The 15,387-nt window shown below is 52.1% G+C and overlaps 1 protein-coding gene across 1 annotated transcript; it reads left to right on the top strand.

Annotated features, from left to right (window-relative positions):
* The first annotated feature begins 105 nt into the window (after positions 1–105).
* ssh1b (slingshot protein phosphatase 1b) lies at positions 106–14,421 on the top strand. The gene is made up of 15 exons (XM_084687623.1): positions 106–466; positions 1,837–1,874; positions 6,047–6,147; positions 7,627–7,691; positions 7,921–8,042; positions 8,211–8,279; positions 8,933–8,998; positions 9,448–9,642; positions 9,745–9,838; positions 10,079–10,207; positions 10,506–10,552; positions 10,853–10,999; positions 11,418–11,618; positions 12,240–12,921; positions 13,201–14,421. The coding sequence occupies exons 1-15, from the start codon at positions 386–388 to the stop codon at positions 14,419–14,421; spliced, it is 3,258 nt and encodes a 1,085-aa protein (XP_084543749.1). The 5' UTR covers positions 106–385.
* The last annotated feature ends 966 nt before the right edge of the window (positions 14,422–15,387 follow it).

Raw genomic sequence — 15,387 nt, 5'->3', positions numbered from 1 at the left:
ACATTTGCCCCAATGACAGAGCACACGCATTATGGAACAGCCAATCACAGCAGCCGGGAGAGAAGTAACGCTGCAATTCATTTCTGCCCCGCATGCAACCTGCAATTTGGTGTTTGTGTGCGCGAGACCATGGCAAATAACACAGACGGGGGAGATTCGTTGCTTATTTACAATACATCCGAGACTATTCCAGAATGAACTGTGCAGGATGGGCTAGGGGGAAGCTGACGAATGGTTTTCTACGGGGTGTGAAATCAGATGCAAAAAATATTTAATGCGATCTTGAGTATTTTGTCCCTGGTGGTGGACAGGGAAAATCTCGGCGTATCTTGTCCGAGAGATTTCCCTTCCAAGGACTGTCTTCTCCTAGCGACAGTATCCAGACATGGCCCTGGTTACTCTGCAGCGCTCTCCCACCCCCAGCGCAGCATCCTCCGCCAGCACCGCCACCACCAACGCTGGGGAGGTAAGTGGAACCCGACTAGCACCGGGGGTGTTGCGGTAGGCAACGCTGGAGGAAAAACCGGGGATGCTACCGATGTAGCGATGCTCCAAATCCGCTAGGCCCGGTGTTGCAGATGGCACTTGAAACTGTCAAAGAATTTCAGTTGCGGTGTTCTGATTCATAATATCGTTACGCCAGTCATTGTCAAAGAATAATGTAGTGATTACCTAACGGAATACTTGAACATAAATGATCCTGGCTCGCAAGAGCTCGTAAACAAAATCTCAGCTAGGGATTAGGTGTAGAACAAAGCATTCATTTGGGGCAGTAGTCGTTTTCGTCAGTGTTGTTCCCAGTCAGAACGCGGCATTATTCCGACTGTAACCAAACAAACATAAACGCAAGTTTAGAAAGTGCGTTTGATTTTCCCCAAATCGTCTCTTGCTAGCTGTGTATGGGAATTCTTCAACACTTTCTTTAGTACGCACGGTAGCTAGATGTGTTGCCTGTTGGAAAAGACCTGCGGGTGTTGTGCTTAGTCACCTCCCGCGGGGTTGTTTTTTTGTGTTATGACTGTCAAATACTGTTTCAAAAACTGACTGTGTGGCAGGTGTGCGACGTTTCAAAACATAGATGAGATCATAGTTACAAAGTATGAACAGTAGGGGGTGCTGGTACCCTATTGTACTCTCACCGAAGCCACCCGTCTGCTTTTGTGTGGTACACCTTTCTCGGGCGTAGGAGAACATGAAATGCATAGTGAAGACATTGGAGGTCTCTTTAAATTCCACTTGCTCTCTCACTTAAAATGGTGGTCTTTGGTTGTTTGTTAAAAACGTTGTATAGTGTCAGGAAAGTCACAGCATCTTGAACCACCACCACATAAAAAAACCACCACATACTGCTGCAGGAATGATGTCATACTAATCACATCATTAAAAACAGCTTTGCAGACGTGATCTTACATTTGATAAGTGGCCAAAACCTCTTAATATTTGATCTTTCACAAAGATGATGCTTTGGGGGTGGTTTGGGCATCGGCAAACCACTTACGACACCAATATGCTCTGCGTTATAGTAAGGCTGCCAACGCGCTCATCTCTATCTAGAGTTACACATCCCCAGAGATATCCAAGCTGCGTCGACCAGTTAGTGATAGTCTGCCCACATCTTCAAAGCATAGAGGTCCACCATTACAGAGACTTAGACAAGTCTTGTAAGGTCCGCGAGTGAATGATGATGAGGATGATGACATCACAGTGTAAGGTCAGTGTAAGGGTATGGCTGGTATACTGTGTTGCTGGTTTAGGAAGCTGAGGAAGCCTGGCAGGACTGGAGACACATTGAGGTCCGACTGACTTACAGCCTGATTGTCTTTCATTCTGTTTCAGGACGTTGGGAGTGACGATGACCGGAGGACCAACCAAAGGTGAGAACTTCCTCTTCTGCTCTAAAAGAGGAAGACTTGAAATGAAAGCTGTGGGATGGAATCAAATGCGGTGTGGTGTAAACGGCCAAAGAGCAATGTGCAAAACAGACTAGAACTCCTCGTTCTAGAATGCTGTCTCAATGTCACAATGCATTCTTGTTCTGAAAATGCGTTCTCAATCTAGAACTCCTTCTTGTTCTAGAATACTGTCTTCTCCTAGAATGTTTTATTGTGTTAGAATGCATTCTTGTTCCCCCTCAATGTGGAGTGTAACGGCAGCAGTGAAAGACTGTGTCCAGCCTGAGGTCTAGAGTTTCAACTCTTATGTTTCCCTTAATCGCTGAGAATGCACATAGATGAGGGTAATGTAAAATAATGATCTGCTGTGCTCTCTTGGGAGTGAGGGGGTGTGCATTACATCGCTGGGAAATCACTGAGTGTGTTTCCCAAGCCCTATGAACTTTGACCCCCTGCCCCCTTCCTCGCTCGCTGAAGCCCTGGCTCTAAGTTACAGGAAACAGAGACGAGATGTAGATAGAGGCATGGAAGCTGTTCTGAACATCACATCCTGCCCTCTCATAATCATTTACAGTACTGTCATCGTGATAAGATGCCTAAGGACATAAAACATCTCTTAGGTTCACCAGCGTCACCAATATCATTTCCCTTCAGCTTTAGGCTGGCATGTTTTCGGTGTCATTCATATATCCAAGAAGACAGAACAAATACGAATATTGATGGTAATCAAGCTTCATCTATCTTTGTTAAAGAGCTGGTGGTGGACTGCACAGAACCCACGTCCAGTCAAAGAATGACATTCTGTTGATACTTATAGTGTTCTAGATTAGACTGTCTGTGTAGCGTGGTGGCGAAGGTGATAAGACGTGTGTGCTCATGTTGTTGTTGTTGTTGTTATACAGCCCAGTCCTAGCTGCACACTCAGTTCTGTTCTTCAAACCATAGTGCCACGAGTCTGGTGTCAGCCAGACCTCTATGGCCCTTACTGTAGCAGTCAGACAGAAACCTAATCCACACTGTACCCTCCAGCAGTCCTTGGTTCTCAGCAGGAAAACCTAGCAGTAGACAGGCTTACACAACAGCCTTGAAAGGGCCAACCTCATGACTGGAGGTATGTGTGTGTATGTGTGTGTGCGTATGTGTGTGTGTGTATTTCTGTATGTGTGTGAGTTATGCCTGCAAGGCGTCGCATAACTTGTTGAATATCTCGGGTCACGCAGAGTTTAATGTGTCTCGTCATGCTTTTGTGTGAAGCGCTCCAGCGAGCGGAGCGCTTCCTCCCTGCTCGGTGACTCGGCATGGAGCTTATGTGCGCGGGACGCCTCATGTCCGTCCTCATCTCCAGACGTCTGCTTTGTGAACCGAGTCGAGACGCAGATTCTCCCTGCCACCCGATCTGACCGCCGCGCCTGAATGGCGCTTTTGTGGAGGGGGAGGGGGGGGGGGGCGCTGATTGCCGGAGCGCGCGCTCCGAGGAGGAGATAAGCAGCCGCTCGTGGGCGGGGGGGGGGGGGGGGCGGGGGGCAGGCAGGGCCGAGCGGACGGGCGTCAGACGGATGAGGACGGCGGTGGGGTCGACAGTACGATCGTCTGCCACGGCAACCAGAGAGAGAGAGAGAGAGAGAGAGAGAGAGAGAGAGAGCAGGACAGTAATCATAACTGGACACGCATAGCTTGTGTCTGGTCAACCTCACTTGTGCTCTTCGCTGGAACACAGAGAAAAGGAAATGTCTTTTTAAGAACACCAAAACAGACAGACGGGTTTACGGACAAGCTGCTTTGGAGATGTCCGATGCCGGGGAGTGTTTCCCCTTGGACTGGCTGTGAGAGGTGAGGAGGAAGCACAGGGGTGAGGAGATCAGCGGAGGGGACCATAGAAGAAGAGGTCTGGTCTGGGGAGGTCTGGTCTGGGGAGGTCTGGTCTGGGGCAGGCTGCGGTCCTCGGCAGTCCACAGGATGCATCTGGTGGCGTCCCCCTGCCAGGAAGCCATGCTGACCATGCTGCCCCACTTTGTGGAGAACGCCGTGCTGACTCCCAGAGACATCTACCGCATGTGAGTCATCGTCTCGCCGTGCTCTCGTCCGAACGGCACCTCGGAGGCAGCAGGGTTCAGATCGGTGATGAGCGCGACGACGTTGGTGTTCTGAGATTCTGTGTTTTGGTTCTGAGATCGCTTTTCGGGTCTTATTTGGTCTTGAGGAAGAAGACACGAGGAATGTGTACAGAGAATGCGTTTGTGTTCAGAGGGGCAGTGTTCTGGAATTCACGAGAGGAAAACAATGTATTTTTTCGGAATTTTTCGTCTGTTGGTTTTTGAAGGTCTTTTTACTTGTGGTAGGAACAGACTCACATTGTTCCTCGTCACTCTGGTGGACTTATCACCAGTCAAGTCATTTCAAAGACACTCAACTACAAAGTTATTAGTGTATACTGTACCCTGCTACTGTGTACTCTCTCACTCACTCACTCTCTCTCTCTCTCTCTCTCTCTCTCTCTCTCTCTCTCTCTCTCTCTCTCTCTCTCTCTCTCTCTCTCTCTCTCTCTCTCTCTCTCTCTCTCTCTCTCTCTCTCTCTCTCTCTCTCTCTCTCTCTCTCTCTCTCTCTCTCTCTCTCTCTCTCTCTCTCTCTCTCTCTCTCTCTCTCTCTCTCTCTCTCTCTCTCTCTCTCTCTCTCTCCCTCTCTGTCTCTCTGTCTGTCTCTCTCTCTCTCTCTCTCTCTCTCTCTCTCTCATTGTCATTGTCATTCTGTCAACCTGGGATCTGATCATTCGTTTCTACTTTGTCAGTAGAAACCTGTCCAGAAACAATGACAACCACGTAACAGAGTAGCTGGAACACAAGGTCCTGCGATGGCCCCAGCCCGTCACAGCAGGCTTTGTGTTTGGTGGCAGAGAGGGCAGCTAGCCTTCTCCAAACAAAGCCACACTCTGTTTCTCTCCAGCGCTGTCCGAGCCAAAAGCCTCATAGCTACTGGACCTCAGGGATGAGGCCGGGGGAGGCCAGGGGAGGCCGACCTCCATGAGAGGCCAGGGGAGGCTAGGCGAGTGAACCTTAGGGACAGTCAGCAGACTTGGGCCAGAGAAGAGAAGGGAGAAGGGAGAGGGAAGATAAGGATGTTACTGAACAAAGCAAACAATAACGGCGATGGGGATAGTGAGACAGAATGATGGAGAGAGACAGACAGACAGAATATATGGAAAGAATATATGACTGAGTGTGATATACTCAGTCATATATCTATATATATATATACATACATATATATACTCAGTACACTCAGTCATATATATATATAATATCTATATATAATATCTATATCATATATAATATAGAGAGAAAGCTAGAAGGACAGACCGAAAGCTGCATTGCTGATCCTTTGCCAAAGGTCAGTGAAGCCAATCAAGCAGCGTCGGGTCTGTATCTGCAAAGATGTATTTCATTTAGGAAAGGTCTCGCTCGCAGCACAGGCTGCTGACAGTCTCCCTGAAGATCTCCCCACGCCCTTTCCTGCTCGCTGAACCTTTAGAACGCAATAAGCAGCCCTGACATCTCTGAGCAGAACCACATCTCCATGTTGTCGGTTTCTCATTCTCAGAGAGAGAGAGAGAGAGAGAGAGAGAGAGAGAGAGAGAGAGAGAGAGAGAGAGAGAGAGAGAGAGAGAGAGAGGGAGAGAGGGAGGGAGGGAGGGAGGGAGGGAGGGAGGGAGGGAGGGAGGGAGGGAGGGAGGGAGGGAGGGAGGGAGGGAGGGAGGGAGGGAGGGAGGGAGGGAGGGAGGGAGGGAGGAGCCACGGTAGAACACAGGCGACAACAAATGCATTATGGGATGTTGCAGGGTTGTTATGGTAACAGCTGTCAGACAGTATGGGATGTCAGCGTACAGCTGTATATGGAAACAAATATAACAAATGGAAGGAATGGACAAAACACCTATGGAAAAACTATTTTAGGCATCCATTCACTTTGCTGCTGGAAGGACAACTGGCTAAAACATCCAAATTATATTATGCTGATCTCAGTTCCATTGCTGTGAAACCTTTTCTTTCTGCTGAGTCCGATTTACTCCTTATTCTCCATGTGGCACCTTCAGGGGGGACTTGGAGGATGATGATGCTGATGATGAAATCTCTCCCTCCTCTTCCTCTCTGTGTTTCAGCCTCAGCGAGAGCTTCTTCATGGTCAAAGGAGCAGCTCTCTTCCTGCAGCAGGGCAGCAGTCCTCAGGGCCCCAAGACCCCCACACACCACCAGCACGCAGGTACACACACACACACACACCACCAGCACGCAGGTAATACACACACACACACACACCACCAGCACGCAGGTACACACACACATACACACACACACACCACCAGCACGCAGGTACTACACACACACACACACACCACCAGCACGCAGGTACTACACACACACCACCAGCACGCAGGTACACACACACCACTAACTTGTGTGCAGCCTGGGGGCAGTGAAGGGTGACCAAGCGGTGACACCGACAGGGAGCCTCAGAGACAAACCACTTGCACAAACACACACACTACACTGATCTGGCTATCCTAATGAGGCGGGGTTAGGAGAGTGGCGGTTCTAAAGGGGCGGGGTTAGGAGAGTGGCGGTTCTAAAGGGGCGGGGTTAGGGGAGTGGCGGTTCTAAAGGGGCGGGGTTAGGGGAGTGGCGGTTCTAAAGGGGCGGGGTTAGGAGAGTGCCGACTCTAAAAGGGCGGAGTTAGGGGCGTGCTGACTCTAAAGGGGCGGGGTTAGGGGAGTGCTGACTCTAAAAGGGCGGAGTTAGGGGCATGCTGACTCTAAAGGGGCGGGGTTAGGGGAGTGCTGACTCTAAAGGGGCGGGGTTAGGGGAGTGTCTGTCCCCGGAGCTTCTGTGAGGGCTGACGGACCTGTTCAGTCCTTCACTGGTGAAAAGAGAGAAGGCAGACTAAACAAGATAAGGCTTTGTAGATCGGCTATGTTTGAATTTCCCATCGAGGTGTTGCGTAATGTCACCAGCTGGAACCAGCAGCGCTCCGCTGTTACCTCAGCCGTGGGCATGCTTTTCTTTCTGTTTGTGTTTGTGCATGCACACGCGTGTATTAGGTCTGTATGTGTGTACTTACGGAAAATGTTGAGGTACAAAGAGTCTAATGGCAATTATGTTGTTGACACACACACGTCGATCACATTCAGTCATCAGGCGTTTAAGTTGATGTTTTCCTCCAGAGGATTTAGCGCAGTGATAATCCTGGTATGTATCTATCTACCTGTACATCTCCAGACTGCCCGTTTACATCTGTGTCCAGACCGTGTGTTCCGGCATGTTCTCCTCTTCCTGTCAGGGACCGTGTTCCTCAGATAAGATGAGATCTTTTGGGGAACGCTGTCCAGCTCTAGTCATGACAGGTGCAGGTCTGAGGGAAGGAGATGTGCGGAATCGGGGGGGGGGGGGGGCGGTGGTGGTCCTGATCTCAAGACACGATCTGCAGCGAGGACAGCTGGAAAGCAGAGCTCAGGGTTGATCACCTGCAGCTGAGCCGTGTGTTAGCACTGCTTTTTGACGTTTGAATGTCTTGTTTCTGCGTTTATCATCATCATAATAATAATAATAAGATGAATGCAATGTGGTGATTTAGCGGACACTTTTCTTTAAAGTGACGTGCAGACAGGACTGTGTTCTAGATCTCTGGCTAACCCCTTCTGTGTTCTAGATCTCTGGCTAACCCCTTCTGTGTTCTGTCTCTCAGGAGATCTTCCTCAGCACCTTCAGATCATGATCAACACGCTCCGCTCAGAGGACCGCATCAAGCTGGTCAGTAGCAGCACAGCACTCTCAACCACCCCTGCAGTGACACACTCGCTCACTCGCTCGGTCACAAACAGGCAGACACACACACACACACTCAGACACACACAGACTCACTCAGACACACACACACTCACTCCCTCATTCACACACACGGTCACGCACATTTACACTCTTTAACACACGCACACACACTCCCCATGTTGTAAGTACACCCTGTATCTCGCCCTCCCAGGCTGTCCGGTTAGAGAGCGGGTGGTCTGAGCGCTTGCGGTACATGGTTGTGGTCTACACCAACGGTCGCCAGGATACGGAGGAGAACCTCCTGCTGGGGATGGACTTTACCGACAAGGACAGGTACACAAGCCTCCCACTTCCTGTTTCCCTCACCGGAAACAGGAAGTGGGGCCAGGTGTTGGCGTGAGACACCTGAACCCTACCCAGACGATGGCATCTCTCTCTCTGTAACACAGGTGCTTGAAAATTTAACGTTTTGTGTTTAACTCTTACTTTGTCCTTTTTCAGTAAAAGTTGCTCGATCGGGATGGTGCTGCCACTGTGGAGCGACACAAAGATACATCTAGATGGAGATGGGTGAGTTCCTACTGAGCAGATAAAGACTTAAAGTATGTTATTGTGTTCCGTGGTCTGTCAGTGTGAACAGAATGAACACGCCTCCCTGTGCAGGTGTAGCAAGGCTGCTGAGTTTCATTGAGAGTTTCTATGTTTAAACTCTTTTTTTTAAACTCTGTACATTTTCAAGATGGCTGCGGCGGGTTTCTCCTCGCAAAAATACGAAAATTCACTTTCAACTTTTAGGTCCAGATGGATGCGAATGACCAATCGGAACTCAGATATTTCTAAATAGCCTTTCTCTGGGTGCAAACGAACACATCTCGCTAAGCCCACCCTCTGCATATAGGTCCGCAAAGCTAGTATGTGAACCTGCCTTCAAGATGCATCGTTGCAAAATGCGCCGCTCCTCGCAGACACACTGGGTTCCCCTGCCCCCTAGTGGACAGTACTGTCCACTGCAGGCCAGTTCACTCCATCCCTGGAAGTGGAGTTCTTGCTGACCTGTTAAGTCCCGCTGTGAGTGGAATGTTCCACTGGTTAGTGTCAGTGAATAGTCCCATGGGCCCGTTCAGCTGTGTGTGTGGGAGGACAGCTCTTATGCCTCCATATCTCCACCTCTTCTCCTTTCCCATGGACTAACGTTTCATCTTCCTCTCGTCTTCTCTTCTCAGGGGGTTCAGTGTGACTACGGCAGGAAGGGCACATGTTTTCAAGCCTGTTTCTGTGCAGGCCATGTGGTGAGTGTGGGGTGGAGGTGTGACTTCATGTGTGTCTGTACTGCAGCTTGACCCCCTCAGCTGGTGTACTTACATCACAGAGGGAAACGATTCAGTTGTTGTTTGTACTGGAATGTATTGAAAGGAAGGATGAAAAATCATGACATTATCCTGCCTAATCAGCAGATTAGGTTGAGCACCATCTAGTGGTCAAGAGAGACATTACTGCACTTTAAAAGCACTGTACTAAGTAATAATGTAGGGATGGTTGCAGTGTAGTAGAGTTGTCATTGTTCATCATAGCTGAGAAGCGATTACCTTGCACAGTGTCTGCTAAACGAGGACCGTACCTTCATTCAGACCACTGAAATACGATGCAGTTTTGATGAAAATGGGGAACCCCTGGATAAAAATGTGTGAATGTGCATGCGTGTGTCTGTGTGTGTCTGCGTGTGTGTGTGTGTGTTCAGGTCTGCTCTCCAGATCCTCCACAAGGCGTGCGAGGTGTCCCGCAGGTACAACTACTTCCCCGGGGGCATGGCGCTCACCTGGACGGGCTTCTACGAGAGCTGCGTCTCCTCGGAGCAGAGCTGCATCAACGAGTGGAACGCCATGAGCGACCTGGAGACGCCCAGGCCAGACTCCCCCGCCATGTTCGTGGACCGGTGAGACCTTCGCCACGTCAATGAACGCTTGTGAATACGCTTAGCACAGTGTAAGATCAGAAGGGTAACGCTGTGCTGCTGCTGCTGCTGCTGCACTGGCAGGCCCACGGAGAGAGAGAGGACCGAGGGCCAGATCAGAGCCAAGCTGCGCAGCATCATGATGTTCCAGGACCTGGAGAACGTCACGTCTAAGGAGGTACGGTTCCACGGCCGGACGTTCTCATCGTGAATGCCACAGCAACAGGGACGTGTAGTTTATTGGTGGTCTTATAGATAGATTTATTACACAAGCAATGTGTGTGTGGGTGTCTGTGTGTGTGTGTCTGTGTGTGTGTCTGTGTGTGTGGGTGTCTGTGTGTGTCTGTGTGTCTGTGTGTGTCTGTGTCTGTGTGTGTGTGTGTGTGTCTTTGTGTGTGTCTGTGTGTGTGGGTATCAGATCCGTACAGAGCTGGAGCACCACATGAGCTGTAACCTGAAGGAGTTCAAGGAGTTCATCGACAACGAGATGCTGCTGATCCTGGGCCAGATGGACAAGGCCACCCTCATCTTCGACCACCTCTACCTGGTAACACCGCTGGCCCTCCTACACCACATCAGAGTCATTCAGCAGATGCTTTTATCCAAAGTGACAAACAAATAGTAGTTTAAACAGTATTTTGGTGGTTAGAGTCTGTATTTACTAGTCTAAAGTACACACTGACCACATGTCAACCTGCCGTAATCCTCTACCTAATCCCCTCATCCAGTCCTCAGTCACCCACACACTTAGCATCTTAGCTTTGAACATGAACTTAACCTCAGCGGGTTAGGCTGTGACCTTTAACCCTGACCAACATGATATTCGTTGCCCATGACGACCCCAGGGCTCTGAGTGGAACGCGTCTAACTTGGAGGAGCTGCGAGACTGCGGGTGAGTGTTTACAAACACATCAGATGGATTTCTTATATAAAAGTCCTGAGCCACAATGCCAAAGCCCGTTATTCTACAGTAGTCATGAATATATAAAACGTCTGTAGCGGAGAAAAATACAGTTTTCGAATGAATGGTTATGAAATCTGTGTCAATTTTTCTTGCTGAACGAGTGATTGAATTCAATTTATTAGTCATGAATTTAGGAGTTTTTTGACAAAAAAAAACTCACTGAACAACATGTAGTTATTTTTTTTTCTTCCGCCAGAGATTCATCACAGTGTTTTGTATTTGATACAGGATTGGTTATATCCTGAACGTGACCAGGGAGATTGATAACTTTTTCCCAGGGACGTTCTCCTACCACAACATCCGTGTGTACGATGAGGAGACCACGGACCTCCTGGCTCACTGGAACGACACCTACAACTTCATCCTCAGAGCCAAGTGAGACCGGCAGCCTCTGCTAGAACACACACACACACACACACACATATATATATATATATATATATATATATACCATAAAACGCTCCAAATATCACATCTTATCGTTGACTGCTGCTTATTCTTTTAGTTTCAGTAGGCTGATGTTAATTTACATGTAGTCATTTAGCAGATGCTCTTATCCAGAGCGACTGACAGTAAGAACAGGGACATTCCCCCGAGGCAAGTACGGTGGTGTGCCTTACCCAAGGACACAACGTCATTTTGCATGGCCGGGAATTGAACTGGCAACCTTCAGGTTACTAGCCCGAATCCTTAACCACTCAGCCAACTGACTCCGTAATTATTTTGATGAAAAAATAAAATAAATAAATAAAGCATTCTGTCATTTTCTGTTTGTGTTGTGATTGACCATCAGGAGGAACCAGTCGAAGTGTCTGGTCCACTGTAAGATGGGGGTGAGTCGCTCGGCGTCCACGGTGATCGCCTACGCCATGAAGGAGTACGGCTGGTCGCTGGAGCGAGCGTTCAGCTTCGTCAAGCAGAAGAGGAGCGTGGCGCGTCCCAACGCCGGTTTCATGAGGCAGCTGGCCGAGTACGAGGGCATCCTGGACGCCAGGTGAGCCGGCCGGGTCCACCCCCCCCTACCTCTGCTGTCTGGAACCACAGGTTCTCTGAGGGTTATGTCGGGTAACCTTTTCAGCAACCTGGATTTCAAAAACCTTGAATTTTTACTTTGATATAAATTCATATTTGTGTCGCAAAAGTTTATCAATGTTGAGGTGTCACTGACAAATTTGCGTCATTCTCGCAAATTTGAGTGTTTGCATTGACTTTTCATGTCATCTTGACTGGCGAATAATTCACTTCACGTTTGGTGTGAACACAGCATTAGTAGTGGGTGTACCCATAAAGGTGGATTATAAGGTCATAGGCCAAGATTCTTATGGACTATGGTAGCTTTGAGTCGGCTAGTGAAGGTATTTTAAATCTTGTCTGACTGAGGCAGGGGTCTCCAACCCTGTTTCTGCAGACCAAACGTCTTGCAGGTTTTTTTTCTCCAGCACTAATCAAGCCAACCTGATTCTAACGGCTAGCCGGTTGACATGTTGAATCAGGTTAGTCACAACTGGGTTTGGAGTCAAACCCTACAGGAAGGAACTTGTCCAGGAACAGGGTTAGAGACCCCCTGCTTCATGGCCCTTTAACTGACCACGACTGTGTTTTCCCGCCCCCCCAGCAAGCAGCGGCACAACAAGCTGTGGAGGCCTGAAGGGGACGAGGACGGGGGCGACGAGGCGTCCGGGCACGGCTGCGGCCTGGAGGTCCCCGGAGAGGACCCCCCGGGGCTGCGAGCCTCTTCCCTGGAGGAGGAGGACGTCTGGGGGCGAGGCGTCTGCGGCGGCTCCCCCTGCAGGGGCCTGGAGGTGGAGCCACTGGACCCGCTCAACTACAACTACTACTTCCGCCGCCTGTCGGACACGGCGCTGGACAGCGAGCCCTCGACGCCGGTGCGCGGCCCGCCCCTGCTGGGCATGGAGAGGGTGTTCATCCAGATCGAGGACGTGGAGCGCGACGCCCTCCTGGAGGACGAGGGGTTCCCCATGGCCCAGCTGGCGCTGCCGGGCGAGGCGGCCGGCGCCCAGACGTGCGGCCGTCTGGAGCCCCTGGAGGAGACGCGCCTGCGTCTGGAGTTCAGCACGGTGGAGGAGGAGGACGAGGAGGAGGCGCAGAAGGAGGAGGCGGAGATGGCCGCCCTGGCCCGGCCCGCCGGGGGGGAGGAGAGGCGGCGGGGGGGGGAGGAGGGGGGAGAGGGGGAGGCGGGGGACAGGAAGGAGGAGAGCCGGTTAGGCCTGGCCAACCTCAACACCAACAACAGTAACCGTCTGGCGGCCAAGCGCAGCTGCCCGGCTGCTTTTGACGTGAGTGGAACAGTCTAGAACCCGCCCGACATAGCAGCGATCCTATGTACCAAACATTGTATTACTAAAGGGATTGCGATGTTGTATGTTTTGTGAGAATGTTGTATATTTTACTCATTTTTTTGGTTTATTTAACAGACACTTATATCCAAAACAACACACGAAGACTGCATAAATAAAGTTGTTTTTTAGTTTTTTTTAAGGGTTGAACTTCTCCTCGACGTGCAGAGTCATCTCGTGTCTGACCACGTATCCTGCCTGTCTGTTTCCTCTGTTTAGGACAGTGCTAGCACAGGAAACCCTTCCAAGGTGAAGCCGTCCTACCAGACGTGTACAGACTGCCTCCGCCTGCCCCAGAGCCGCCGCTGCGAGCGCCCAGCCGGGGGCCGCCCCCACCGCCTTAACCCCGCCCGCCTCTGCAGCATCCCCACCATCTCCATCGACCCCCCGGGGACGCACTTCGCCCCCACGCCGACCCCTCCCTCCGCCCCGGCCCCCGCGCCGCCAGTGCCCCCCACCCTGGTGCAGCCCTGCGGGCGTCTGTGCTGCCCGGGGGCCCCCTGCGCCCTGCCGGCCCCGGTGGCGCGCCTGGAGGCGTACCGCCAGCGCCTGGTGTCGCCCATGAGCTGCGAGGAGCTGCCCCGCGACCGCTGCTCGCTGGAGACGGAGGACATGGACGAGCTGCAGGAGGAGGAGGAGGAGGAGGAGGAGGAGCCGGGCCGGGAGGCCGGCTGCGGAGCCGTGACCGAGCTCACCCTGCTGGAGCTGAGCCTGGAGGGGGAGAGGCCCCCCGCGGCCGCCCCAGGGGAAGGGGTGGCGTTCCGGCTGGCCCTGGAGGAGACGCCCCCTGGTGGGGAGGCGGCGCTGCGTCGGGAAGCCCTGGCGGCGCTGCAGAGGACACGCCTGGGGGCGGGCGTGGTGAGGCAGAGAGCGGAGCAGCTGGAGAGGCTGGCCAGCCTGGCCGCGGAGGGGCAGCTCTCGGCCGGGGCCCTGCCCGAGCAGATGGACGTGGGGCTGGGGGCAGGGGTGCTGGAGGATATGGAGGTGGAGGGAGATTTGGAGCTCCCCTCCGAGCCCCGGACCTCTTCCCCAACCGTCTCGGCCCAGGAGCACCCCCCAGCCCACGTGACCTCCCCCCCGGGCGCCACCTTCACCCGGACTCCTCTCTCCTCTCCCCACGGCTCCTCCAGCCTCACTCGCAGCTCCAGCAGCGACAGCCTCCACAGCCTCCGCGGGGGCCAGCCCGGCCTGGTCCGCCAGCGGGCCCTGGAGATCGAGAGCCACATGAGGCTGGCCGGCCTCACCATGCCCTCCCGCCTCAAACGCTCCAGCTCCCTGGCCAAGCTGGGAGGCCTCACCCTATCCACGGAGGATCTCACCCCGTCCGCCAGCGCCAGCTTCTCCCAAGACCCCCCGCCCTCCCCCTCCCCGCCCCCCGCCGACCCTTCCTCCACCCCGGGGGAGCCCTCCCCGGCCCCTGTCGCTGCCCCCTGGAGGTGACTGAATGCTGGAACTTCCCCTCACACTCCCCGTCCCGCCCCCAGAAGACTGACCCCCCCCCCCCCCCCATCAGGTCTCCTCCAGAGAGAACCAGGCTGGAGTGGGGGGGGGGTGTCTACCAGGATGGCCCCCTCTCCTAGCAGAGACACACCTGGACTAAAAACTCCTGGGGGTCATGGGACGGTTGCCGGGAGGATGGAGCAGAACGTGACATAACTCCAACTTCCTGTTTCCTGTATGTGAATCGAGCCGACTGGTGGAGATCGGTGAATGTGGACCAATGAGCGCACGTTTCCCATTCGTTCAATCACACGGCCCCTCTGTGTGATTCGAGACTGTTTATCGATCATCGGATAGGAAATCCTCTCTGGATCCATCGTCTCCCCGACTGCTTGCAGGTCACGGGGTGACCTCTTGTGACCCCCGGGTGACCCCCGGGTGACCCCCGGGTGACCCCTGGGTGACCCCTGAGCCTCTCTGTGTGCGTGTGCCTCAACCACAGGCACCTCTGACAGTTTCAGTCCAAAGACCTGTTCTGTTGACCTGTCCCCTCAATGTCAGGGCCTGCCTGACCTCCTCCATCGAGGTACTTCACGTAATCACATCTTCAAGTGGTCAGTTTCGTCTTTACATTTGTGTTACACAACTCATTCCCTTGTTGCACACGCATCACGCATGTTATGGATGTTTGGAAGAGGGACAAAGAAGGGATGTTCTAAAACAACATCCTCTGGTTTACTTTATTTGAATTAAATCTTTTTTTCTTTTTTTTTTGCTTTTTCATATCCTTGAGATATCGTTTGGGTCATGCGCACAGACGGCTAGCTAGAGAGCGCGCTAGCTCTATTTTAGCCTCAGCTGGACTCACAAGCACTTAATGCTGTGTAACAGAGTGAAAGAATGGCTTTCGTCTCTGTTTATAATCCTCAAGCTTCTTTCAGAGTTGCTGTGAGCTGTGACTCTAGA

This window comes from Hypomesus nipponensis, chromosome 22 (assembly GCF_054491055.1).
Source record: "Hypomesus nipponensis isolate SF chromosome 22, ASM5449105v1, whole genome shotgun sequence".
Lineage (NCBI taxonomy): Eukaryota > Metazoa > Chordata > Actinopteri > Osmeriformes > Osmeridae > Hypomesus > Hypomesus nipponensis.
This window is presented reverse-complemented; position numbering and strand designations above follow the sequence as displayed.